At 54.3% G+C, this 25,739-nt stretch overlaps 8 protein-coding genes across 8 annotated transcripts; 5 read left to right on the forward strand and 3 right to left on the reverse strand.

Moving 5' to 3' along the window:
* Nucleotides 1-5: 5 nt before the first annotated feature.
* CAOG_00354 (hypothetical protein) lies at nt 6-5,909 on the forward strand (the record flags this gene model as incomplete). The annotated part of the gene is made up of 13 exons (XM_004365168.2): nt 6-78; nt 633-766; nt 855-1,112; nt 1,204-1,410; nt 1,506-1,638; nt 1,750-2,281; nt 2,372-2,430; nt 2,513-2,927; nt 3,050-3,244; nt 3,346-3,722; nt 3,818-4,792; nt 4,816-5,711; nt 5,820-5,909. 13 exons carry the CDS (start codon nt 6-8, stop codon nt 5,907-5,909), a joined length of 4,344 nt encoding a protein of 1,447 aa, XP_004365225.2.
* Nucleotides 5,910-6,124: 215 nt separating this feature from the next.
* CAOG_00355 (hypothetical protein) lies at nt 6,125-6,608 on the forward strand. Its single transcript, XM_004365169.2, has 2 exons — nt 6,125-6,359; nt 6,450-6,608. The coding sequence occupies exons 1-2, from the start codon at nt 6,132-6,134 to the stop codon at nt 6,579-6,581; spliced, it is 360 nt and encodes a 119-aa protein (XP_004365226.1). The 5' UTR covers nt 6,125-6,131; the 3' UTR covers nt 6,582-6,608.
* Nucleotides 6,609-6,830: 222 nt separating this feature from the next.
* Nucleotides 6,831-10,487, reverse strand: CAOG_00356 (regulatory factor X; the record flags this gene model as incomplete). The annotated part of the gene is made up of 1 exon (XM_004365170.2): nt 6,831-10,487. One exon carries the CDS (start codon nt 10,485-10,487, stop codon nt 6,831-6,833), a length of 3,657 nt encoding a protein of 1,218 aa, XP_004365227.2.
* Nucleotides 10,488-14,535: 4,048 nt separating this feature from the next.
* On the forward strand, nt 14,536-15,485 carry CAOG_00357 (hypothetical protein). Its single transcript, XM_004365171.2, has one exon. It carries the CDS (start codon nt 14,541-14,543, stop codon nt 15,360-15,362), a length of 822 nt encoding a protein of 273 aa, XP_004365228.1. The 5' UTR covers nt 14,536-14,540; the 3' UTR covers nt 15,363-15,485.
* CAOG_00358 (hypothetical protein) lies at nt 15,431-18,212 on the reverse strand. The gene is made up of 7 exons (XM_004365172.2): nt 16,997-18,212; nt 16,751-16,858; nt 16,436-16,646; nt 16,187-16,308; nt 15,863-16,102; nt 15,707-15,784; nt 15,431-15,604 (listed from the first exon to the last, which is right to left on the reverse strand). The coding sequence occupies exons 1-7, from the start codon at nt 18,204-18,206 to the stop codon at nt 15,510-15,512; spliced, it is 2,064 nt and encodes a 687-aa protein (XP_004365229.2). The 5' UTR covers nt 18,207-18,212; the 3' UTR covers nt 15,431-15,509.
* Nucleotides 18,213-18,432: 220 nt separating this feature from the next.
* On the forward strand, nt 18,433-19,840 carry CAOG_00359 (hypothetical protein). Its single transcript, XM_004365173.2, has 5 exons — nt 18,433-18,528; nt 18,637-18,714; nt 18,862-18,985; nt 19,177-19,338; nt 19,456-19,840. Exons 1-5 carry the CDS (start codon nt 18,464-18,466, stop codon nt 19,711-19,713), a joined length of 687 nt encoding a protein of 228 aa, XP_004365230.2. The 5' UTR covers nt 18,433-18,463; the 3' UTR covers nt 19,714-19,840.
* Nucleotides 19,756-24,036, reverse strand: CAOG_00360 (SKIV2L2 protein). Its single transcript, XM_004365174.2, has 7 exons — nt 21,885-24,036; nt 21,629-21,779; nt 21,069-21,556; nt 20,880-20,972; nt 20,245-20,784; nt 19,970-20,120; nt 19,756-19,875 (listed from the first exon to the last, which is right to left on the reverse strand). The coding sequence occupies exons 1-7, from the start codon at nt 23,988-23,990 to the stop codon at nt 19,823-19,825; spliced, it is 3,582 nt and encodes a 1,193-aa protein (XP_004365231.2). The 5' UTR covers nt 23,991-24,036; the 3' UTR covers nt 19,756-19,822.
* A 13-nt stretch (nt 24,037-24,049) lies between these two features.
* On the forward strand, nt 24,050-25,649 carry CAOG_00361 (hypothetical protein; the record flags this gene model as incomplete). The annotated part of the gene is made up of 3 exons (XM_004365175.2): nt 24,050-24,075; nt 24,288-24,360; nt 24,515-25,649. The coding sequence occupies 3 exons, from the start codon at nt 24,050-24,052 to the stop codon at nt 25,613-25,615; spliced, it is 1,200 nt and encodes a 399-aa protein (XP_004365232.1). The 3' UTR covers nt 25,616-25,649.
* Nucleotides 25,650-25,739: the final 90 nt, after the last annotated feature.

Here is a 25,739-nt window from a genome sequence, read left to right on the forward strand (position 1 = left end):
CTTGAATGTCAACATTCGTGGGTCGCACCATTGAAGTTGGTGCCAGGCGGCTCAAAATCAAAAAGCTGCTGGCTGAAGGTAGAACGTTCGCCTCTGCCACTGTGTCCATCCATGCAAACGCCCGCCTCCCCCCCCCCAAACCCTCTACACTTCCCAAGGAGCTTGAGACGTCGATGTTTGCAGGCCCTTCACACAGCCAGCCGAAGCAACACAGCAGGCGCCATTGAAGAACGACTCAATCGTCGCGTTCTTGCGATTCCAGTCACTCTGACGCCCGCGCTTTCCCCGACTATCTCGAAAAGGGGGGGTGACTTGATGATGGCGATGCACTCTGCCTGCTGGTTGGTGGTTTGCGATTGCTGGCTCGTCGTGATGAGACCGCGATTCTGTCGAACGCGAAACTTGGTTCTCTGTGTTTTTGGGGCTTTGTCCCCCCCCCCGCCCGCGCTCCCCCTTCACCGTCCACTTCGACCTGCGCTGCTGCCTCGCTTCTGTCTCGCACTTGATCGTGCTGGTCTGGTCAAGTGGTGGTGGTGGCGGTGACTTGCGATGATTCGTCCTCACTTCTGTGCATTGTCCTTTTTTTTTTTTTTTTTTTTTTTTTTTTTTTGGGCTTCGTCCCCTTCTGTCAGGTGGCTTTGCGTTCGTCTTTGTCGCACAGGACGTCGCTGCGGCGCCAGGAACGCCTGCCATCTACGCCGTCAAGCGCCTGATTCTGGCGGATCGCGATCGCCAAACCATGGCCAAGCGCGAGATTGAAATCATGGTACAGTTCAGCAGTTCATATGATTTTTTTGTATGCATTTGCTCACGTCCTTGTTTGCTTTGAATCTTTTCGACTCGATCGTCGACAGCGTGCCGTTTGCAAGAACGATAACATTGTGACGCTCTACGACTCCATTCTGATTCCAGGCGCACAGTCTGTCAGCGGCTCGGAAGAAGCCTTGATTGTTATGGACTTGTGTGTTGGCGGCATGCTGGTCGACATTATGAATGCTCGCAACAAGCGCCCCTTCACCAAGTGGCAAGTCTTGCGCATCTTTGCCCAAGCCTGCCGTGCCCTCGAAGTGCTCCATCGCCAGCAGCCTCCGGTCATTCACCGCGACTTGAAGGTCAGATTTGGCACACAATCGCCATTTTTTTTTGTCGTTTCGTTTTTGTTTTACGCTTGGTTCCTCATTTCCACGCCCCGTTTCAACGTAGGTGGAGAATCTTCTCGTTACCGAGAAGGGCCAAATCAAACTGTGTGACTTTGGCAGCGCCACCACCACGGTCATGAAGCCCGCCAACCATGCCGAAACGCTGCGTTGTGAAGACGAGATTCAAACCAACACGACCGCCCAGTATCGTGCTCCTGAGATGAACGATCTCTACAGCGGCCAAGCAGTCACCGAGAAGGCCGATATCTGGGTATGTTGCGTTACTTTGGTTCAAATTTTTTTGGTTGTGTCTTGGCCAACAACGGGGCGTCTGACTTCCGAGTGTCACGATCCACACCACACCAGGCTATGGGTGTCATGCTGTACAAGCTGTGCTTCTTCGTCACTCCATTCGAAGAGGGCAGCAAGCTGGCCATCATCAGCGGAAAGTACTCTTTCCCCGAGCATTCTCAATTCCGCGAATTCCACGATTTGATTCGTACGTGTGCAAGGCCTCTTTTCTTCGTCTTCCGAGAATGATCCGAAATGATCAATGGCCGGCACTCATTTTCACTCAACTTGCCTATCTCATCTGCCCTTTGCACACTAGGCATCATGCTGAACGTCAACCCGGAAGAGCGACCCAACATTTCGGATGTCCTGCAGCAGGTCACGCTCACCTATGCCGAGCTCGGTCCAGACCCCACTCGCAAGACCCGCCCTGGCGGTGACAAAGGTCTTGCCGATTTGGCCGATGCTGATCTGATTGCATCCTCGCCAGCGGCTGCTGCGATGCGATCTGACAGCCAGCGCGCCGCGTCTCCCGCAACTCCAGCAGCTGGCAGCGCTCCCTCCACTGGCGGCCAGGCTCCCGCCCGACCCGCGGGCCCTCCTGCGTCGGCTGCAGCACACGTGACTCCTGCTCCCCAGCGGTCACACTCGGATCTCCATTCCGAGACAAGCAGCGACTCGTTCGGAGGGTGGGGTGATGATTCTCGCCACGACAACAAGGCCTCTGCTCTCGGCAAGCACCTGTTTGAGAAGGCCAAAGACATTGGTGGCAAGGTGAAGACTGCCGGCACGTCTCTGGTCCGGAATGTCAAGGACAAGTCTTCGGAAGTCATTCGCAATGTGGTTGCCAGGTGAGCAAAGCGGGGAAAAAGAACATTTGCGACGAGGATGTTTTTCAGAATGTGGTGTGTTTTGGCTAACGTGCTTTTGAATTCCCTCAGCAACACGATCAAACAAACTCATGATCTTGACATGACCTACATTACCCCTCGCATCATTGGTAAGCTCAAAAGCTTTGGAGCAGTGCGTTGCGCTGGTATTTTTTTTTGGTTGACTTTGAAGCGCACTGTTCCTGCCTGCAGCTATGGCATACCCTGCCGAGGGCCTCGAGTCCACCTACCGCAACAACATTGACGACGTCCGCAACCACTTGGACGCCAATCACCGCGACCACTACATGGTGTACAACCTGACAGAGAAAAAGTACAACCACAACAAGCTCCGCAACAATGTCATGGACTTTGGATGGCCGCCGCACCAGGCCCCGCCGTTGGAACGACTGTTTTCCATTTGCCAAACCATGCATTCTTGGCTCATGTCCAATCGGGAGAACGTTGCGGTTGTCCACTGCATTGCTGGCAAGGGTCAGACGGGTCTTGTCATTTCGGCCTATCTGAACTACTGTGGCCTGTTCTCGACTGTGGAAGATGCGCTGCGCCTTTTTGCCAGCAAGCGCTTCCGCACTTGGCGTGGTGTCACCCAGCCCAGTCAGATTCGGTGAGACCCACGATTGATCAGATTGCACTTTGAGAGACCTGACCTCTGTTTGGCCCGCCGCCGCCGTGGGCGATTGGTTGTTGGCTGACTTTGTTGTCTTGCTTGGATTTGCTCGTCCACAGCTACGTGGGCTACTTCAACAAGCTGCTTGCCAACAACATCAATCCCCATGACAATGTGATTGTTATTCGCAACATGGTGTTCAACACCATTCCTCAGTTTGATGTGCTACGGTCGGGCTGCCGTCCCTACTTTAAGATTTTCAAGGAGGGGCAGCTTCTTCGCTCGACACTGCCAACCAATCCGGATGAGCTCCCGTGCGTTTTTGGTTGCGTTTTCTCGCGTTTGGGTCTGATGCAGAAATCTCACAGCGATTGGATTTTTTCTGGAATTTTATTGTTGTGTATGTGCTTGGTAGGTCGTACGGTGTCAAGGACGGCCGTGCCAACTTCCGTCTCGATTGCGAGTGCCAGGGCGATATTCTGATCATCTGCTACAACGCCAGCGTTACGCTTGGCATCCTCAGCTCAACCCCCATGTTCCGCCTGCAGTTCCACACTGGAACCATGCGCTCGCAGAAGATTGTGTTCAACAAGTCCGAGTTGGACGAAGCTGTTCGTGATGATCGCTTCTACGAAACTTTTGCCGTGCAGCTTGAAATTGAGATTACCGAGCGCAAGATTACCAGCCAAGAGAAGCACGCCTGGGAGCTCATCCCACCCAAAGACCAGCGAGCGTACAAGCAGACGTGCTTTTTCAACGACGAAGAATCCGACCAGTTCCGCAGCGACTATGGTACGAGTGTTTTTTTTTTTTTGCTGTTGCTGGTTGAATCTGCCTGGCCCAACAACTTGTGCGTTCTCTGCACTCTGCGCTCTGACCTCGAACAGAACTGACGTTGCGCACGTACAAGGATAACAACCACCGTGCTGGTTCCACGTCAAGCGGGCCTGGCAAGCCCCAACCTTCCGAAGGTCACGAAGATGACGATATGGATCATGATAATGAGGTGCCAGAAGGCTACGAGTCATTCAACAATGGTCAAGCCGAAGATGATGATGATGATGACCGTGAGGAAGGAGGCTCTTCTCGTCAGGAAAACCCTGGTTTGGATTGGGACGAGGAAGAGGACCGTCATTCGGCCGCTTCCGGTCACGAGGCGCCACAACCGCGTGCGCCGCTCCCCCAACAAGTTCCCACGGGTCCGATTGGGGCGCAGCTTCTTGATCTGTTTGGTGACGAACCGGCGCCAACTCCAGCGGCGGCGGCGGTTCCAAATGCCGCGCGCGGTCCTTCGCCGATGCCTGCTGCTCAGCCTCAAGGTGCCACCAATCCTCCCCGTCCGAGCGTCGCAACGGATGATCTTTTTGGTCTTTTTGACGCACGTTCCCCTGCTGCACCTGCACCTGCAACTGCGCCTGCGAAAGCATCCCTCGATCCATTTGCAGTCCCGCAGCAGGCGCCGGCAGCGCGCTCTGCTTCAGTTACGCCACAACCGCAGACTCAATCTGCCCCGGCCAAGAAGAGCGGTGGATTGCTGGATGACTTTGACGTGTTTGGGCCTTCTGCAAGCGTCCCAGTGACCTCCATCAACACCAACAACCACGCTTATGCCTCGACTGGCTCGACCCCTACCGTGTCTGCCCCTGCCACGGTCTCTGCCTCTCGAGACTTGTTTGGCATGGATTCGTTCGGTCCAAGCTCGAGCGCTCCTTCGATGCTTCACACTCCGCCAGTATCCACTACTGGAGCCAACCAGCCAAAGTCCTCGTTTGACGATCTTCTTGGCGGATTCTCTGCATCATCGTCCCGCTCCAACTCGAATACTCCGATGAACAATCTTCCGCAGCAATCCATGCACAGCGGTGTCCGACCCGGCCAGCCACAGGCCAGCCACAGTACGGCGGCATGGGCGGCATGGGCAGCATGGGCAGCATGGGCAGCATGGGCGGCATGGGAAACATGGGCATGGGTGCCCAACGTCCATCCATGATGCCTCAGCAGCCCAACTACGGCGGCGGCTTTGGTGGTCCTTATGGCAACCCCTCTGCAGGTGTTCGTCCTGGAACTCCGATGCAGCAGCAGCAACCGGCGCAGCAGCAGCAGCAGCAGGCTCGTTCGTCCCACTCTGACGATCCTTTTGGTGATTTCGGATTTGGCAACGCTCCTGCCTCCAAACCCGCCACTACGATCCCGCAACAGGCGTATGGGCAACAGCCCTCGTTCGGTCAACAGCAGCCAGCTTTCGGTCAACAGGGCTTCGGCCAGCAACCCTTCCAAGGACAACAGCAATTCCAGGGTCAGCAGCAATTCCAAGGCCAGCAGCAATTCCAAGGCCAGCAGCAATTCCAGGGCCAGCAGCAATATCGCCCGCAGCAACCTTCAATGCCACAGATGCGCCCAAACCTCAACACGCATACTGTCCCGCAACGAATGCCTGCAACGAACGCAAAGCCCGACGAAGGCGTCGGCGCGTTTGCGGATCTGCTTGGCGGCCACTCTGGATTCAATCCCGCAGCCCACCGAGTCCCGGGCTCCATGAACGAAATGCGCAAGGCCGCCGTCAAAGGTGAGGCCAAGACTCCGGAGGATCTCGAAGCCATTCGCGTTCAGGAATGGGTCGAAGGCGGCAAAAAGGGCAACATTCGCGCGCTCTTGTCCTCGCTGCACACGATTTTGTGGGAGGAGAGCGGCTGGAAGGAAGTGAGCATGGCACAGCTGCTCAAGCCGAGCGACATTAAAAAGCAGTTCATGAAGGCCTGCTTGATTGTCCATCCTGACAAGGTACAGAGTCCGTTTCGTGCTTGTGTCGTGATTGGACTCGAGTGTGCGTTGAACTGACTTTTGTGTGTGTGTGTGTGTGTGTGTTTGTGTTTGTGTGTCCGTCGCTAGGTTGCTGGATCGCCACACGAAAATCTCGCCAACCTGATCTTTTGCGAATTGAGCGAGGCACAAACCGCGTTCAAGGCCGCCAACGAATAGAGACAACACCTATTCTTCAGCTTTTTCAAGATTTGTTCTCGCGATGTTGCACTTTGGTTGCGTTTTTCCTGTTTTGCTTTGTTGTGAACTTTGCAAGCGAGGTGGACGGGTTGCTTTTTTTTTGTCTTTGTTGTTGTATTGAATTAGCTTTTCTTCAGTATCTCAGATAATAAGAGCGATTCTCGAATTGAGCGAAAGCGCACTCTTGCTTTTCTTTCGTGAATGTCGCGACAAATCTCGCTGGACGAGCTTCGCGCACATGGACTGCGGGATCGAATTGAAGCATCGTCATCCAGCAATCCTGCTCCAACCACCATGATGGGGCGTCTGCAGGCAATGCGCGAGGTCGAGCGCAAGCTCGTGGAAGAATTCACTGCCGCGGACCCCAAGCCCACCCTGTGGATGGCCCTTCACGGCAAAGTCCTTGACGTGACGACATTTGTAACAATGGTACGATAGAAGATTGAGTTGCGAATGCTGTGAGGCAAAACCGGACGGCCTGGAGGGAACAACTGACCGCCACAATATCGATGCTGACAGCACCCTGGTGGTCTCAAAGTCATCCTGTACTACGCCGGAAGCGACGCAACTGGGCCCTTTGCAACTATTGCACATTCGCGATCCGCTCATACAATGATTGAGCGATTCACTATTGGCGAGCTTGTTCCATGACCAACCTGCACGAATCTTCATTCATTCGTTCATTCATTCATTCAAATCCAAAATACTAATTGTATTGTTTCAGAAACGTCAAGCAGAAAAATCGCCGGAAAAAAAGAAGCAAAAGTCAGGAGGTGATGGTGGTGGTGGTGATACAAATGAGTAGACGTGGTGTTTGGGGCGGTTAGGAGCTGACAACCTCGAATGACCTGTTGTTGCTGTTCAGTCTTGACCTCGCAACAACAAATGGGGCATCCCGAATCAGGGTGCCTCTTCTTTGATCTCGGGTGCCTCGTCTTTGATCTTGGGTGCCGTCGAAGGTGCATCGGCGGCAAGAGGTACGTCCGCAGCAGCAAGCGGGACATCTGAATTGCTCTCATCGTGATTGTGCTCGTGCTGTTCTGCATCAAGGCGAGTCTTCTTGACAGGCGGCGGTGAATCGGTCTCGCGCGTGGGCTGCCCAGCAGCTTCCGCTGACGTTTCACCGGCCTGCGAACTGCTGGATGGAGTTGCAGAATCTTCTGCACCGTCATCCTCATCTTCACGCGGGCGCCTCGCGGGCTTCGGAGGTTCCTCTCGAGCCGGTTGTGGCGCTGTTGCCATTGGGGGCGCAACCGGTTGTTGCTGGGTTTGGTAGGGCTGCATGTAGTATTGCTGTTGCTGCTGCTGTTGGAGTTGTTGGAGTTGCTGTTGTGGTTGTTGTTGTAGGAGTTGCTGTTGGTGCAGGGGTTGTTGGGGCTGTTGGTAGTGCTGGTGCTGCTGGTGCTGCTGCTGCTGGTGCTGCTGCTGCTGCTGCTGCTGCTGCTGCTGCTGCTGCTGCTGTTGTTGCTGCTGCTGGTACTGTTGCTGCTGCTGCATGTGCATTGTCGCGGCACTCGTAACAGAATTAAAGCTGCGCGCAGAATCCGGCGGCGCTTGCCAAGGATGGGTCAAGGAGGTCAGGGCAATGGTCGGGACTGGGGTGGAAACCTGACCATCATCTGGCACGACTGCAATGTGGCCGAGAAGAACAGTGGTCAAACCGAGCCGAGCATGCACTTCGGTTTCGAGCAAAAAGTAAATGTACTCGTCAACGAGCAAACGAACGAGATGGAAGGAGCCAAACGTCGGGCAGCTGCGGAGAGTCAAATCGCGAATGACGAGCGACGAGTAGTAGCTCCATCGCAGAATAAACTGGCAGGCGCGATACGAAAACTCGGCAAGGTTGGCGGCCGCTGCCGGAGAAGGCTGCAAAACACTCGTAAACATGCTGCTGGAAGACGATGCGGATGTGGCAGACAGAGGAGCGCCCATGACGCCGTTCATTGGAGGAGAGACGGCCAGTGCCGTGCCGAAAAACCCGTGCTTGGGTCGCGATGATGATGCGGATTGCTGCGAGATCGGGGACTTTGAAATGACGAGCTCGTCCACAACACTCTCCACCCAAAGCGTCAGGTCGTCCAGTCGTGAAATGCTCCGCAGCATTTGACGGAATTGCTCACCCAATCGTGCAACGACGGTTTCATCGCAGCGAGTCACCCAGCCGGCCTGATCGTGGACGCTGTCAAACTCGATGCGCGCAATAGCGGCATTCATGGCCTGGAGCTGCTCGGGATGCTGGATCATGGAGTGCACGGCTTGGCCCAGGTACGTGATGGCCGTTCGTCGACGAAGGGTTCGCGCGAACGTCGAGGAGGCGCGCACAAGCACCTCGACCACCTGCGGAGGCACGCAGGATTCGAGGGCATCGAGCATGGATCCCTCAATGTTCTTGGCAAACATGCGCACAGCCTGCAGGTTTTCGACAGGACGAACCAATTCGGGGACGAGATGCCTGGTGAGTCCGTCGTACATGGCCAGGTCTGCTCGCTCCAGGAACTCCAGCACGGCTGGATGAGAAACAAACTGGATTTGAATGGCCGAGAAGGCGCTGAAGGGCAGATTCAGCACCTGGATGGGCTGTTGCACGGCCGGGTTGGACGGCTGCCCGACAGGGCCAACGCCGTTCGCAGAAATGTGCCAGAATGTGTGCCAGACAAGTGGAATCAGTTCAAACTGGTGCGCCAGACCCAGCGCGAATACAACACGGCAAAGTTGACGGTGAGTGTGCACAAACTCGTCGCGCAAAGCGATCGCTTCGGCCCCCGAACCAGCAGGGAACACGTTGGGATCGATCGTCGCGGTGAACCGCGGCAGCATGTCGAGGAAGGCTGGGTTGATTTGCGTGGAGGGATCAACACCCGAAGAGCCACCTGTGCCCGGCGCAGGCACCGAAATCACCACGTAGGGGAGTGGTGCTGGGGCAGGGGGCGGTGGTTGCGGGGCAAGCTGATGCTGCTGTTGCGGCGGTTGTTGCTGTTGCTGTTGCTGCTGTTGTTGACGCAGGTACATGGTGCTGGGGGAGCTCGGTGTCGGGTAAAAGCCAGGTTGGTAGCCAGGGGGTGGCGCCAGATGCGATGGGAGTGGCGGCGCCATGCCGAATGCAGGGGGAGCGAAAGGCATCGCCTGCTGTTGCAAGTGCGGCGGTAGCGGGTGACCACCGGCATGGGGAGCGGCACCATACTCGACCGGGCCGCCCATGCCAGCCGCATCGGGCGCGGGATTCGCGTCGGCAGCGCGCGACTTTGGTGGGCGACCACGGCGCGGCTTCTTGTCCGATTCCCCTTCCAGCGACCACACGGTAATCTTACCAGAGCGACGAGGGTCGCTGTTGGGACCCTCGCCGCTGTCGTTATCATCGCCATCATCGTCGGCGGCGATGGCGTTGGCACCGCCGCGCTGGTTGCCTCGCGTCACTGCATGCAAATGCTCGTGCTGGGCGCTCAGCTGCTCGTACAACGGAGAAGATGGCTTGACGCGCATGCCAATGTAGTGGTACTTTGACTGCCCGCGCATCCCCAGCCGCCGAGTGCGGAGCTTGGGAAAGACCTGGCGGATGAGCTTGCCAAAGGTGGCCGCGTTGATACGCGCCAGCTTGTTTTCGCGGCAGTGATCCTCATAGCTCGCATAAATGATGCCACGGGCCACGCTGCCAGTCGACGCCTGCTCAAAGTGGGTCGTCAACCACACCAGCGCGGCTGGAGAGTGCCGCACATAGCCGCTGCCAACACGATGGGAGCCCTGCATGTCGTCGTCGTCCTCTTCCTCTTCGTCGCCTTCCCCGTCGTCGCCGTCCGCACCATCCCCCATGTCGTCGTCGCCATTTGGGGTGAGTTTTCGTGCATGCAAGTCGTCCAACGAGCCATTCGACGGGCCGTGCATTGCGGGGAGGTTGTGCATCATGGGCGGTTGCGGCGGCTGTTGTTGCTGGTGCTGCAGATAGGGAACTGGCTGCTCGTTTGGCGACAATGTTCGCAACTGTGCGCCTGCTGGCACAAGCAGTTGGGTTTGTGACAAGGACTGTTGCGGTGGCATGAGCATCTGCTGCCGTTGCTGGAATTGCTGTTGTTGCTGCTGCAGCATTTGCTGTTGCGGCGATGGCTGTTGCTGCTGTTGTTGTGGTTGCTGTAGTTGCGGTGGTGCTTGCGACGCCATGTAGATGGGCTGCTGGTGTGGTGATGCAAGTGCCGGTGCTGGTTGTCCGACGTAAAAGCCGTGTTGCTGAGGATAGGGCTGCGACGGCGCCATGAACTGCTGGTTTGGCACATGCAGGAACTGCTGTGGTGGCTGCCCTGGCTGTTGCTGCATGAACATTTGGTCGTGCACTTGCTGCTGCTGCTGCTGCTGCTGCTGCGGCTGCTGCAGATATTGATGACTCGGAGCGGGCAGCAGGCCCATTGCAGGGCTGTTTGCGCTGGCGGCCGACGCGCTGCCCATGCTCGTCATGCTGGCGACTGGGCTGATGCGCATGCCACCCATCTGCACCATGGGGCCTGGATTTGGCTGAAATGACCCTGGGTGGTGGTTTACGAGGAAGGGCATGCTGGTGGTCGTGTCCATGGCTGCAAAACAAGGGTTCAAAAAAAAAAAACAAAGCGTTTGTTTTCCTTTGCTTTCTGCTGTCGGTGGTGAGTTGAGCTACTGGGCTTGAAAGTCAGCTTCCAGAGTTCGAGGGTGGCTTGCTGAGGAACGAGAGCGCCGGGGGAGGGGTGCAGGGAGAGCTACACGCAGGAGAGGCCAACGTGCGAGTCTCGTTTGCTTGGCTTTTTGGGGGGTGCTTGTCCAAAGCGGAAACAGCCTCCGTTTTCAAGGCGCGATCTGTGTTGAGTGACGAGCGTACACGCACAATGAAAGACGAGGAGGGAGAGGTGGGGCGCTATCCAGAGACGCTTCGTGTTCCGCCTGTATGACCAATGTGACGAAAAGCGGTGCCAAAAAAAAAAAAAAAAAAAAAAGTGATACAAGTGAGCATTGAGATCAAAACAGAACACAACAAAGTGCAAGGAGCAAGGAGTGGAGCAAGGGGTGGAGAGAGACGACGAGCGCTGGGGGGCGGTGATTAGTATGCGAACTGTGTGATGAGCGAGAGAGAGAGGGAGAGAGAGTGGCGGAAAGGCAGGCGGAACGAGGAGAACGGAGTGTGCGGTTTCATTTCAAAAAAAAAAAAAAGCGTCACATCAGAATGCAGCCAGAAAAAAAAAAAACAAGAGCTCGCACCTCTTCACCACCCTCACGCGCGTGCTCGGGGCTGTGAGCAATGGAGGAGGATTGAGAGTGGAAGAAGGTGGTAGAGGCGGGGGGGGGGAAGAGTCAACAGGTGAGGGCGATGCAGAGCCGGAAGAGAAGAGCGGAGTTGAGGGCTTTGGAACGCAAAAAAAAAAAAAAAAAAAAAAACAGGAATCGAGTTGCTGTGGCAAAGCAAGGCAAACACCCAGGAAACAGGGCGGTGGTCAGTAGAAATGGTGTTTGGGAGGTTGGGGGGGGGGAGAGAGAGAGAGATGAGTGGAGACACGCGCGATAGAAAGAAAGCGAGAGTGCGTGTTTTGATGGAGAACGAGCATATGTGTAAAGTCGGAATAAATTGGCTGACCTTCCCGCTCAAAAAAGCAAACAAAAGCGAAAAAATGGAGTGAGGAGACGAAAAGCTATCACACTCGTGTTGGGGGCAAGCACTAGTAGCAGCAAAAACGAAAGAGGGTGGGCAGCGTGTGCATGTGTGCGATAAGACATGGTCAAAAACTCCAAAAAGCCGATCAAACACAAACAAAAACAAAACCAAAAAACAAAAACAAAAACAAACGTGAAAGCGAAAAGAATGAGGACAATGCAAGCAGGATTCGCGTTTACTCCTGCCCCCTTCCCTGAGAGATCAGGATGTAGAAAGATTGGGGGTCATTTAAGGAAAGGAGAGGATTGAGCTGGGAGGATCAAGAAGGGGTGAAAGCATGGCAGCGGGGTGCTGGCGCTTGGATCAGACGACCCGCTCCACACTCCAAAAAGGGGGGGGGCGAAATTGCCCAGGCGAGAGAGATAAGGAACGAGATGCGGACGATTTTGAATGCAACTGTCTGAGCCAGGTTGAGGCAGTCCAAGTGCTCAAGACCCTCCGCCTCCGTTTGAATGGGTTGAAAGGCGGGCAGGATGGTCCATTTTCCCCTTTTGCTTCTGATTCCACCTTCTCCAGGTTCTCTCCTCTGGCAGACAATGACCCGCATTTCAACCCACTTTCAACCTTCTTTTGCAGACATCCCTTCTCGACAATCAGAAACCCGAGCACGAAAAAAGCGAAACGAAAAAACATAAACAAACGAAGACGCATTCCAAGATCGATCGCTTCGTTTGTTTTTCTGCCGTTCTTTGAGTTCACAGTGTGTTGCTTTTGAGTGGGCTGAGATGTCCAGCAGGAGCTAGCTGAGTGTCAAGCATCGATTGCATTCATCAAGCGAGAGGGGGGGGGGGCGGCGGCTGCAGAGAGAAATAGCGCAAACAAACACAGGAGGGCGATCGTTGTGATGCGTTTTGTGTTTTGTTGGGAGTCAGGCGCGGGGTCGACGTAGACACTGTGAGTCCACAGCTCACTGGCACGCATACAAGAAGAAAAAAAAGCACACACAATCCTCAAGCACCACGGCTCGCATGAGTCAGCTGCAACAAGGCATTGGTTCGTGCTGCCTCAACCAACCAGAATCGAGCTGTTCTAACAAGAACATAGTTGACAAGAGGTCTCCAAACTCCAAACTCCCCCGCGCCCCTCCCCTTGTCGCCACCCCACCCAGTCATGGAGCAGCTCGACGAGTTTGAAGAGAAAGTAGGGGCATGAATGCTACAATGATGCTTGCACGACGGCTCAGAGTCGGTGGCTGGTTCAGTGCATGTGAGAGAGATCCTGAAGCGGCGCATTCCAGCCAGACCGCATCGCTGTCTCTCCTTTCCTCTCACTCTTCGCGCTTCAATAATCCTCCGGCGTAGCGATCTCATCAAAGAAACACGACCGAGTGCAATGCAGCGAGAACGGTCGCCTGGCTACGCAGTGCTGTGCGTTCCAGAAGAATGCGGTTTGGCGGTTTCCACCTTTTTTCGTGCGCGCAATTTCACACGGTTTCGGCTCGTCTTTCAGCTCGCTCTCGGCGCTGGCACTTCCCTTTCGTGTCTCCGGGTATCTCGTGATTGTTCAGCAACTTCTTGCTGCCCCGGTTGCCCCTCTACTCACGTCACTCGTGCGGTTTGGCTGCCCGGATTCGACGATCTTTGTGCTGTTGCCAGCAAACAACGCCCCGCCCCTCTTTCAATCGTCATGTGCGACTGCTCAGCGCTGCGGTTTCGGCTCGCCGTCTCGGCCCCGGCCACGCGGAAATCTGCCATCACTCACTGGCGCTTGCCTGGCACCGAAATGCCAGGTCTCGAACGGGAGCGGGAAGGAGAGAGAAGAGGGGCAAGGGTGCCGTTGCCTTTGCTGCAACCGGTTTTTCCCCAATTCCAGGGCAACGATCATGCGAATGTCTCTTCACGTTTTTTTCACCCGGCTCTTCTCGATTGTACGTTCCAGAGCATGCGATAGGATGTGTCGCTTACAGTTCTTCCAGATCTCTCTGTGTGTGTCTCTCTGTGTCGCTTCGCTTGTTCTCGCAATTCGAAATCAAGCTTTCAAAAAAAAAAAAAAAAGGAATGCATTCTCAATCCAGAAAGGCAAGTCACAAAAAAAAAAAAAAAAAAAAAAAAAACGTTTGGATTTTTTTTTTTTTTTTTTTTTTTGCATTTCCCAGTTACCGGGACGAAATGGGGAAAACGCAAGTTGAAGCGACTGAACAACGCAGGCGAGGCGGAAACGAGGGTTTGGACGAGAAAGAGAGAGTGTATGTGTGCAAGCGTAGAGTAGAGATTTGGGAGGTGGGAGTTGGCGGCGTTGGGGGAGAGAGAGAGAGAGAGAGAGCAGTGAGGAAGAGCGAAATGAGGAGGAGGAGGAGGAGCGGCAATTGGGAAAAAAACCAAACCGCGAGCAAACCGCACCGCTCCCCGAGAATGATCATCCTGGCTCAAAGCAAGGGGGAGGTGGCAGAGGAGGAGTTGCTCGTGATTTGTGATGCGTTGGAGTTGAGCGAAGGACGAGCGTGGTCGTGGAGAGTGGCCGTGTCAAAGGAAGATGAAAAACCAAATGAAAGCAAGATTCTTACCGGAAAACTGGAAAACCGGATTCTGTTGTGTATGTCACACCCGGGAAACAACGGAGAATGGGAAAAGGATGTGGAAAGACTGAACTTGTTGGATATGTACAGTATGGAGTGAGGGGGCAAAAATAACGGCATTTCTTTGATCTTTGCATTTTGCATCGTGTTACGAATTGAGCTCAGCTCACATCTGTCTTCCGCACTCTATCCTCAGTCAAGGACACTTCCGTAATCACTCTTGCATGCTATGCTCAAGTGCTGATTCCAGGTTGTGCTCCGGGTTGCATCGAAACACGGTTGACAATGTTGAAGCGCGATCACTTCCATTCGCACGCCACAACTCTTCGTCCCAGCGAAAATCAAACTTGAGATCAGAGTGTTGAGCATCACTTTATCCATTACACACACTAAAATTATTAACGACGCCCAAGTCCAGTCTTTGCGAACAATGTCGCTCTCACATTCAGTCGTACACGATCCCACACAGATCAAGCCGGGAGCATGCAAAAAGTGCGGCCAGCTGGGACACCTGACGTACCAATGCCGTAACTTTATGAAGCTGAATCCGTCGCAGGAGATTGTGCTGGACGTGTCGAGCACGTCGTCGTCCGACGATGAGGACGAGGACGGCGGCTTCGATGACAATCCTGCAGCGGCCGAGCAGCGCAGAGCGGCACTGGCAGCCATGCTCGCCGCCAAGAGCTCGCAAACAGCTGCTGCGACTGCTGCTGCCAGCCGCTCGCGGGACGCCAAGAGCAAGAAGGACAAGAAGGAGAAGAAGGACAAGAAACACAAAAAGGACAAGAAGAGCAAGAAGGACAAGAAGCACAAGAGCGACTCCCGCGACAGAGATCACAGGCACTCGTCATCGTCATCATCAGCGTCACGACGACGACATTCACGGCGCGACTCGTCAGACGACGGTAGCGACAGCGGCAGTGAGGCAGACAGCGAAGAGTACGACGAGGACGATCGTCGCACGAGCTCCCGACGTCGGCAAGGGTCGTCCAGGCGGTCCCGCTCCCCGTCGCCTGTGCACTCGAGCTCACGGCGACGCGACGAGCGCGCTCGGTCTCGATCCAGGTCGCGATCCAGGTCGCCTTCTCCATCACGCGAATCCCGCGGTCGTAGTCGAGGATCGCCGTCCCGCTCACGCTCCCGGTCTCGATCGCGATCGCCGGCTACCCGTGACAGGCGTGATGCTGACACTCGCGATGGCAGGAGCAGCAGTAGCCATAGCAGTCGAAGAGACGACCGAGAAAGGCGTTGAGAGGCGTTTGAGCTTGTTTTGTTCGTCATTCAACAAAAATTGCAATTTCACTTCTGCAGTCATTACAACCCGAAGATCTTTAATGGAACAACATTTTAGAAATACAAAACAATGCAAATTCACCAGTCAGCCTTGGCAGAGCTCTGCTCAGTTCCATGTTGTACCGACTTGTGCGATTGCGGGATTTGCAAACCGTCCGCATGGACGATTGCGTCGATTCTGTCGCCAGTAGGTTCCGCAAGCTATGCAAAAAAAAACAGACAGGAGCGGAGAGGGAGGAGGGGTAAGCGGCGAGTAAGGGTGAATCACAGGTCAAAAAGGCACCAAACAACCAACCCACATACCGAAGCAAAGCGGTTGGTTTGGCAAAGCGCCATGCAGCCACTCGGGAGTGTCAAACACACCGCAGTTTGCGCAAATGTCTGTCATTGCAGCGTAGCACGATTGATGTCAGAAAAAAAATGGAGAACAGCAAGCAATAGGTCGCTGAGACACCTTACAATCAGCAGCTTCGTCCGTATTGTCAATATCAAGCTTGGTATCGACGGTCGAGGACGCGCCGGTGGTGAAAGGTAGCGGCACCGAAACGGTAGTGGAACGGCCGGTACTTGTTGAGTTGGAGGCGACTTTAACTGGTTGCTGGACATTCAAGGCTGCACGAATCGCAGCCGAAGGCGGTATTTCGAGTGCATTCGGGAATGACGGGAGCAGATGTCGTAGGTTGCTAAAAACAGAGGCCGCTGCATCGCAAAAAGAAAAAAAACACATACATAGTGAGGCAACCCCAATCAGAACAAAATAGGTCAGAGACGTGAAATGCGTACCAACTGCAGCCTCATTCGATCCAGGAGATGACAAAAGTTGAGTGGATAATCGTTCAATTTGCTGCAGTTGCAGAGATCGCAGCAAAGCCGAGTTGGCCGACAGAATGACTGCCACTTTGTCTCTGAAGAAAAGAATCATAGACGCGTGCCATCAGTCAGTCGCAGATGAACAAAACAAAGTTGCAACCTGTCACATTGACCACATTCTGCAAGTGCTTTTTGTCTTCTCGTGATTCAAAATGAACGTACTTGGCTGAAATGCCTGCAACAGATCCAAGCTGCTGCTGAGCTTGATGGTTCAAGGCATCAATCTCTTGCTGCGAGGTGCGCATCGACGCAATGCGCTTTGCTTCGTCCACGTCGTTAAACAAGAGCGCAGATTCGTCCTTGCTGAGACTTGCATGAGCAGAGTTGTAAGTCGGTGCAAAAGTTGCTCTCGCGCCATAGGAGGTGAACACGACTATGGCGGGTTTTCAAACGAAAGAAGAGCCCAAGTTCAAGTCAGACCGATATGCAGGCATCTACCCGTCGTACGCAATCAAAGAACGCAATCAAAGAACCTACCCGGCGACACAATGTGGCTTTGTGGCTCGTTCAACGGAACAATCGGAACTGGGACATTGGAGGCATAGCTTTCTAATGTGGGCACCGAAGCAGGCATTGCATGCGGCACTAGATCGACCCAATCGCAGCAGACAGCGAAACCAACATCAAAGCCCATGTCAAAACCAAAACCAAAAACGAAAACCAAACAAACATTAAAACTTAACTGCCACCCCCATTGAGCAACAAACCAGTCACTCGACTTACCGCTAAGTCCGAGAGGAGTGCTTGCTGTCATCGGAGCTAAACCGGAAGCTAACGTCGCATTCGCACTTGCTACGAGGGAGCTGGCAGTCGCATCGTCAAGAGGTGCGGCCGGTGTTGCACGTGCACGGCGAGGAAGCGCATGTCGAGCCAACACTTCTGGTGCCAAAGCAGCAATCTCGGCAGGAGTCAACGCAGTAACAGACTGGCGCCGGTGGTGTGGCTGCTGGTGCTGTTGTTGCTGAGGGCTGTGCTGTGAACTTGTGCGAGACTGCTGATGTTGAAGAAACTCTTGTTGCTGCTGGAGCAGGAGCTGTTGGTGTTGGTGGTGCGGCTGATGAGATTGCGGTTGTGGCGTTCGTCCTTGCAATTGTTGGTGCTGTTGGAGCTGGTGTTGCTGCAGTTGCAGCTGTTGTTGTTGCTGCTGTTGCAAGAGCTGCTGCTGCGACATTTTCTCGTCGCGAGACAGTTTCTGCTTGGGTGTTGATGCAGCGCCTGCCTCGTTGTCGCTGGCACCTCGGCTGCTGGCAGCAACTGGGGTTGGCGGGGCGCGCAGCTTTTGGCGATCGCGCTCGAACGCCGTCAGGGTTTTGGGCACCAGACGGTCCACGGACATCTGGAGCAGCTTCTTGGCTTGACGATGGTAGTGGTTCTCTGGGCCATTGTAGTGCATGCAATTGGTAAAGACGAGCTTGAGGTGGCGCTCGAAGGCTGCGAGACTGGGATACGCTCCGGCTTCAATGTTGCCGCGCATGGTTCGAAAGTCCATCGGCTCGCCAATCACGTCGGCATAGTCCGGCGCATCCTCGGCGCTCACTGGCTCTGCAAAGAACATGTACTCGTCGCGGCCTTCGACGTCCTTGAGCAGCTGGCGCAAGTGCTGCTGGAGCAAGGCCCGCTCGGCGTCCGTCGCAGGCGCTCCCGGCTCGCCAGGCGCCACGTGCACCTGCGGCAATGGCGGCGCCATTCCTGGAGCAATCCCATCGCTGGCAACTGAAGCAGCAGCAGCAGTAGATGGAGCGGTAGAGGTAGGAGCAGCGATCGACCCTTTGGCGCCATTTCCACTCTGCTGCTCCTGCTGCTCCTGCTGCTGCTGCTCCTGCTGCGATAGTCCAGTGCCCTGCCCGCTCGGCTCGGCGTTCTCCAATCGCGCGATCTTGGCCATCGGCTCGTCGTCTTGCGCGCCGTCCAGCGAGTGCTTGCGATCCGACATTGTTGGATACGAAGCTTTTGAAAAAAAAAAAAAAAAAAGGATTGGATTGAGTTTTGTATTGAGTTTTGTATTGAATTTTTTTTTTTCCTCATTCAAACTGAGGCTCTGTTGTTTGTATGGAAATTGAACAACTAGCGTTTTCGCGTTTGTCGCTCGGTTGCGAATACGTTGCAATGTTTGTTCGTTTGGCTTTTTTTTTTGTTGTTGTTGGTCCACTCTTTTGTGCTTTGCTTGGAAATTTGCTTGCTTTGGCTTCAATGATTCAAACAATTCTGAGTGTCGCTGCCATCATTGCGACCGTCGCCGTGTTTGCATCCAGCATGTAAATGTTGATTGAGAGGGGGTGGTTCAAAAATGGCTTGTTTTTGTGGGTTTTGCTTTTGTGTCTGCGTTGCTGCAGTACTGACGACGAGCTCCACGACAATGACAGACCAGCCGTTCGTGAAATCGAGCGCAGTAGAACCACTGGCGCGACTTCCATCGTGCCCTACGTCGCAGGCATTGTCAAGTAAGACGAGCAACGAACACATCCCTCTTGCTGTGCTCGCGCTGACCGTGCTGTTGGGTGTGCCCGCGTTGGGTTGGTTGTCAACTGTGCAGCGCTGCGAATTGTTAACTCACGCATTGTCTGTCATACACCACCGTGACAACACAGCTGCGTACTATGGACAAGCTATGGCTTGCTCATCAGTGATCCAACGCAAATCATTGTGAATGGCATCGGCTCCGGCTTGTACATTTACTACCTGACAATTTACTTTTCCTACACCAACGACGCGGTGAGTTTCCGTCCCTTCTCACTTGCACACTTTTGTTCAACCGCTGATAGTCGAGAGGGATTGGCATGATCTGGATCTAACGATGGATGCATCATGATGTGCTCGCTCTGTTTCGCTGCCCTGTTCTTTTGCTCTTTTTTTTTTTTTTTCAATTTGGCAAACGTGAAACTCGTGTCAAAACGCCAAACCAGGTCACCGCGCGACGAACGACGTTGCTTGGGTTTTGCTACATTGCAGCTGCCTTTACGTGGGTCGGAGGCATGTCCACCACCCGTGCCGAAGTTACCTGGAACCTTGGCATTGTTGGAGCGCTGACCACGATTCTGTTCTTTGCAGCACCTCTCTCGCTGTTGGTAAGGGAGTGCCATGCGCGCTTCTGATGATCACGCCCTGAAAACGACTGACATTTTTGATGTCGCTGTCATTTTCGTTTTTGGTTTTTGGTTGTTGTTTGTGTTTTCTGCTGGTAGGTGCGAATCGTCAAAACCAAGTCCACAGACGGCTTGTCGCGGCCACTGGCATGGCTCGGTTGCCTCGTGTGTATGTTGTGGGTTGCGTACGGACGGAACGATCCGTTTGTTTGGCAGCCAAACGCCCTCGGACTGCTCCTCTCGCTTTGTCAAGTCGCGCTCCTCTTTCTCTATCCGAGCACATCCCCAAGTAACGATTCGAGCAATGGCCAGGGTCCAATGGGTAGCTCTGGCCTCCACATTAGTTTAGGGAAATAATGTCTCGAATCAACGAGGCGATTGTTGTTTTTATGGAGATTTTTGTGGTGTTGTTGCGGGTTTTATTTGAATTGTATTGGTGTTGAGCTTAAGGAAGCTGCGTCAAGTTTTACAAATACAAGCTGGCAGCAAACACGATATCGCGCTTGATCAGTGTGATACCTACAAGAATACAGAGCAAAAGCAGAGTCAGCAAACTGTCACCACAAAAAAAAAGTTGACAAGAAACAAAACCGTGCGCAACACGGCTACTTACCAGCAGCAAACTTGTTCTCAAGCTCAGTGTTACCGATGGATTTGGCCGCCTGGCACATTTGCCTCAAGAGCTCTTCGAGCCGGCGCATGCAACGAATGATGCTGCCTTCATAGACACGGGTCATGTTGCAGATCTGAATAAACTTGGCGCCCTGCAAAGCCACAAACCAAAAAAAAAAAATCAGGAATGACAGAAATCACGAATATCCACTCTCGTCGAAATGGCCAAAAGCGTCAAACGAACAACGAACAACAGCAAAGCATCTCTCAGCGTACCTTTGACCACGCATGCACCACGTCCATCATCTCGGATCGGAACGAGTTGACATACTCTTCTTTGTCAACCACCAGCTTGCTGTCTTGAGAGACCTCGGCAATGCGGCGTGCAGCATCCTGCATTTGGCGCAATGGGGCAGCAAGCTCCTCCTTGAGAGCGCCGCTCGACTCGGTCTTTTCCTCAAAGACAAAGCAGCTGAGCAGCGCAACAGCCTGCTCGATGGCAAGCTCGTTGAAGGCACCGTTGAAGATCATTTCGGTGAGAAGCAATTCGTCGGCGCTGCTGATTTCGCACGCCACACGGCCCTTGAGATCGACAACGTCCGACGAGGATGTGAAGCCCAGTCGACGCAGCACTCGCTTGCGGCACTTGAGTTCGTCCATCTGGAGGACGGTCTGGGACTGCTTGAGTTGCTTCCTTGCAGCCCGGACCTCTTCACCAAGCGCAATCTTTTCAGAGTAGCGATTGAACAATGATTCCAAGTTTGCGTCCTTGTGCAATGCATGCGAGAAGAGACGCTGCTCAAGCGACTCGATTTGCTATCGGAACAATCAAAACCCGAGGGGAGGGAGGAGAGGAAGGAAAGGTGAGACTGTGCCTCGCATTGGGAGTGACAGCTCGCTCGCGACTGTACCTTGACAACTTTGCGTGTCCCATCATCGCGCACATTCATGTCTTCAATAGGATCCAGCACTGGAATGCCATCGGGGAATCGTCGCTTGACCTCCTACACAAGGTGAGTGTTGACAGAAAAAAACAAACGCGTTAGAAGAACACTCAAATATCACCAATTCAATCGAAACAAAGACCAGCCAAAGCTCACCAGAATCGACTTTTCGACTGTACGCCGATTGTCGCTGCTCTTGAGATCCTTGGCAAGATAAATACGAATGGTGCTGATCTTGTCCACCTTGTCAAGTACGACGGGTACCACTTGCACTTCCGCCTTATCATTGTCAAAGCGAACGGGCCGCGGTTGCTCAATGCCCTTGGTTTTGAGCGAGCATCGCAAAAGCACGTCCACAACCACCACAGCGTCCGAGCCGTCCACTGCAGCTGCCATGCCTTTGGCATTGGTGAGCTTCTTGTGATAGTTCACGACGGCACCCCATCCCCAGTCCTGATCGTTATCGGTCACGTGGACCAGACGACCGGCTTGCAGGAAGGGCAGCGAGTTTGCAGGCTGCATCACAATATCTTTCAAATTGACGCGCAAATGCTCGAGTTGCTGTCGCAGGTGGTAATACTCGGCGACGCGGTCTTCGTTCGGGATGGAGATTGCGTTGCGTTGTTGCTCGAGCTGGCGGGCCTCTGTCAAGACGAAGATGCCAATGGTGAGCAAGGCACGACACAAGCACAAACAGACATTGTGCTACAACGCACTTTTGTGAAGAGCAGGAACCGCCGCATTGTTCTGGAATTGACGGAAGGAGCGCTGCAGCATGTACTCGGGGTTGATTTCCTCAACGCGAAGCAAGTTCAAGATCATGTTGTACGACAAGTAGAAGGCACTATTGAGAGGATCGGCTTCGCCCTACGCAGCGCAAAAATTCACAGCGAGTCAGTGTCAAGAAACCCAAACCTAGCTTCTTTTTTTTTTTTCAAAAAAAAAACCAAAACTCCTGCTCGTTCTCGTTACCTTTAGCAGGTTTTTGGCGACGGCAGGCTCCATCTTCTCGTCAACCATCAAAATAACAATACCGCGATCGTCGAGACCACGACGACCTGCGCGACCACTCATCTGAATGTACTCGCCAGATGACACCCAGCGGAAATCCTTGCCGTCAAACTTGCGAACACTCGTAAACACAACCGTCTTGGCGGGCATGTTCAAACCCATCGAGAAGGTTTCGGTCGCAAAGAGCGCCTTCAACAAGCCCTCTTGGAACAAAATTTCAATGACCTCCTTCAGGATGGGCAGCAGACCAGAGTGGTGGATGCCAATGCCACGACGCAACAGGGGCAGAATGTTGTCCACTTGCGGCAATTTGCGGTCGTCCTCCGAGAGCGAATCGATGGCATTGCTAAACACCTCGTCCACAAGCTTCTTTTCGGCGTCGTTGTTAAAGTCGAGCTTGGACATTTGCAGTGCGTACTCTTCGCATTCGCGCTTGCTAAAGCTGAAAACAATGACAGGTTGGTAGCTGCGGTCCATAATCATCTTGACAATCTTGAAAATGTCCGAGGGCCCGCCCGTGCCACCGGCGCCCTTGCGCTTCCCGCCTGGGCCGCCTTTGCTGTTCTTGTTGCTGCTGCCGGATGCGGCAAGCGCGTTGGCCTCAGGCGTGTCGGCAAGAATAGCCATGGCCTTGGCGAAATTGTCGTCACGGAACTCGCCCTTTTCATCCACGACGAGGTAGAGACCCTCGCCGCCGCCAGGGAAGATGTAGTGTTGAAGCGGCGTGGGACGGAAGCTCGTGTAGACGACGTGGCACGGTTGACGGTGCAAATGGCAAATCCACTGGGCAAACTCGCGCGCGTTAGGAATGGTTGCCGACAAAAAGACATAATGCACATTGTCGGGAAGCAGAATCATTGTCTCTTCCCAAACCACACCTCGCTCCTTGTCGCGCATGTAGTGCACCTCGTCGAAAATGACCCAGGCGACTTCACGCATGACCTCACTACCACGATAGAGCATGGAGCGCAAAATTTCTGTCGTCATCACCAAGCACGAAGCACCAGGATTGATGGTGACATCACCAGTCATCAGACCGACGTCGCCAAACTCTTCATTGAGCTCGCGGTACTTTTGGTTGGACAAGGCCTTGATCGGAGTCGTGTAAATGCAACGCTGCTTGTCGCGCAGCGACATGGCGATCGCGTACTCGGCCACGACAGTCTTGCCTGCAGAGGTGTGTGCGGACACAAGCACGCTCTCGTGGTGCTCGAGGCAGCGCACAGCTTCGCGCTGGAATGGATCGAGCGTGAACGGGTAGCTTTTGGCCGGGGTGGCAGGCATGCGCGCGTCCGACAGCGGCCGATAGTCTGCGCTGGTCAGAATCGCCACCTCGTGTGTGCAGCGCTCTGTCGTCTCGACATTGATGATGGTGGTGGACAGCGGGGTGACGGTGAGTTCCTCGTCGATCGCGTCCTCGACCGAGGTCAAGTGCGCCGCCATCGGCAGCGGTGCTTCTGCAGACTCGACCTCGTCCATGGGCTCTTGCTTGGCGGTGATGCCGTGGGGTCGCTTGGAGTCGGTCTCGCTTGTCTCGTCGTCTTCGTCGTCGTCCTCACGGCTGCTCGCCTCGTCGTCATCCGCTGCCTCCGATGCCTTCTCCGCCTTGATCCGGGCGCTTGCAGCAGCACTGGCCTTGCTAGCGCTCTTCTTCTTCGTCGCACTTGTAGTAGACGTCGTCGTCGTCGTCGTCGTCGTCGTCGTCGTAGTTGAGCGGGGCTGCTTGCGCTCGTCCTCGCCATGTGGAGCATCGTCCTGGTGCTCCAGCCGCGGTCGCTTGGAACGCGCGTCGCCGCCTTCGTCTGCGCTCTCGCTCTTGACAGCACTACTGCTACTGCTACTGCTGCTGCTGCTGCTGCTGCTGCTGTGCTTGTTCTTGCGGCCCCGCGGCGTGGCAGCCCCAGCCTCGTCCTGCGCCGTGTCCATCATCACAGCCGCGTCCTCCGCTTCGGCCTTGATGCCGCCCTCGTCCGCGTCGCTGCGTGTGCGCCGCGCATTGGTGGTCTGGCGCGGTGGTGCGGCTGAGCTCGACCGATCAAACGCGCTGAACAAGTCCAAATCGTCCATCCTGTTTTCAAAGCAGCTCAGAAAAGGACAAAAAAAAAAGAAAAAGAAAAAAAGTATGAATGAATGACAATAAATTCTATGGCTTGTATTGCTATTGAATAGTCGAATAATCAAAACAACAACAACAACAACACTCTGAGAAAGGCAGTCCTCTTCGTTTGAACTTCCAATGTAACGCTCAGCCAAAATCCTCGAGCACTTGCACATGCACTTGCAAAACATCTCGCCACAATGATGACGATGATGCTGCTGAACTGACCTTGACCTTGACCTTGACCTTGACCTTGACTTGTGTAGGACTGAGTATTGGGTCTCGAACGCGCGCAAGTTCTGCGAGTACTGCCGCGTCTGGTTTGCCGACAATAAGGCGGTATGTCAGATTTGAAGGGGAGGAGTTTGACTTGTTGGCATGATCATGATGATGATTGCAGTCATCGTTGTCGGGGCGGGGCGCGCGGAGGGGGGGATTGTCGTTGTATGGGCGACCAATGCTCAACGATATGTGTCAATCGTCTTGTTGGTAGAGCATCCAAATCCACGAGCGCGGAAAGACGCATCAGGAGAACGTGCAGAAACACATTGACGATGTCAAGAAGCGCGGCGGACTGCAGCGCAAGGCAGACGAGAAGCTCAAGGAGCAGATGGCCGCCATTGAGCGCGCAGCCGCTGAGGCAGCCCAGCGAGACTTGGCGGCCAATCCTCACCTCAAGAAGGACTCGACGGTTAAGAAGAGTGCGAAAAGTATAGCAGCAGCTGCTGCAGCGACGGCGGGCAGTAGTAACAACAGCACTAGTGGTGGAGCATCGGCTCCGGCGCCGAGCAAACCACCAAGCGCACCAAAGCTTGGCGCTTCTGCCAACGCAGGATTTGCCGCCGCTGCATCTGCCGCAGACAAGGCTGCTGCAGGATTGAAGCATTCGGATGCCGCTGCGACAGCAACCCCTCAAGCCTCGACAGCTGATTCTGCAACTGCGGAGGCTCCAGCAACGACCTATGCTGCTGAAGGAGGCGTCGAGCTCACTGAACAACAAATGGCTGATTACTACAACTATTACTACTATGGCTTTTACGGACAGTACCAGACTGCTGAACAATCTGGAGAGGGCGCAGAGCAGGCAACCACCGACCCAGCGTCTGTACCCAGCGAGTCAACCGATTCCACCAGTGTCACAAACGATAAGGGTGGCGCACTGACAAGCTCTGCACCGCAGGTTGATGCCACGACAGAGAGCACAACAGCAGGAGACCAGCCAGCCACGGAGGCAGCAGCACCTGCGGTAGTCGAAAAGTTTAGTCCGTATGGTGCATGGCAGCGCGTCGAACGCCCTCCAGAACCCGTACCCGTTGTAAAATCTGAATCCGAGAAAGGCGACGCTCCCGAACCAGACGGCTCCAACGGCACGGTGAAAGCCCGACGTGTGGGTCACTTTTCGACCCAGTTCGCCGCCGAGAGCGATGAAGAGGACGAGCACAAGATTACCTTTGGTGAGCGAACAACGCAATCTGTCGAGGATGCAACCGGTGTAGCGGCAACCTCTGGCGACAAGGTTGTCTTCAAGAAGCGGCGCGCTCCTGCTGGAGCGGAAGCTGCTGCTCGCAAACGGCCCGCAACCGAGACTCGATGAGATGTTAACGATGTTGTTGTTTTTTCTTCTGCGCTTTTTTTTTTTTTTTTTTTTGCATCTGTTCGTTGTATGGAACAGCTGCGCTACTGCTTGATGGTTTGTCCAGCAACGACCAAATGAAAAA

The sequence above is a fragment of the Capsaspora owczarzaki genome (genome assembly GCF_000151315.2).
Source record: "Capsaspora owczarzaki ATCC 30864 unplaced genomic scaffold supercont2.1, whole genome shotgun sequence".
Classification (NCBI taxonomy): Eukaryota; class Filasterea; order Ministeriida; family Capsasporidae; genus Capsaspora; species Capsaspora owczarzaki.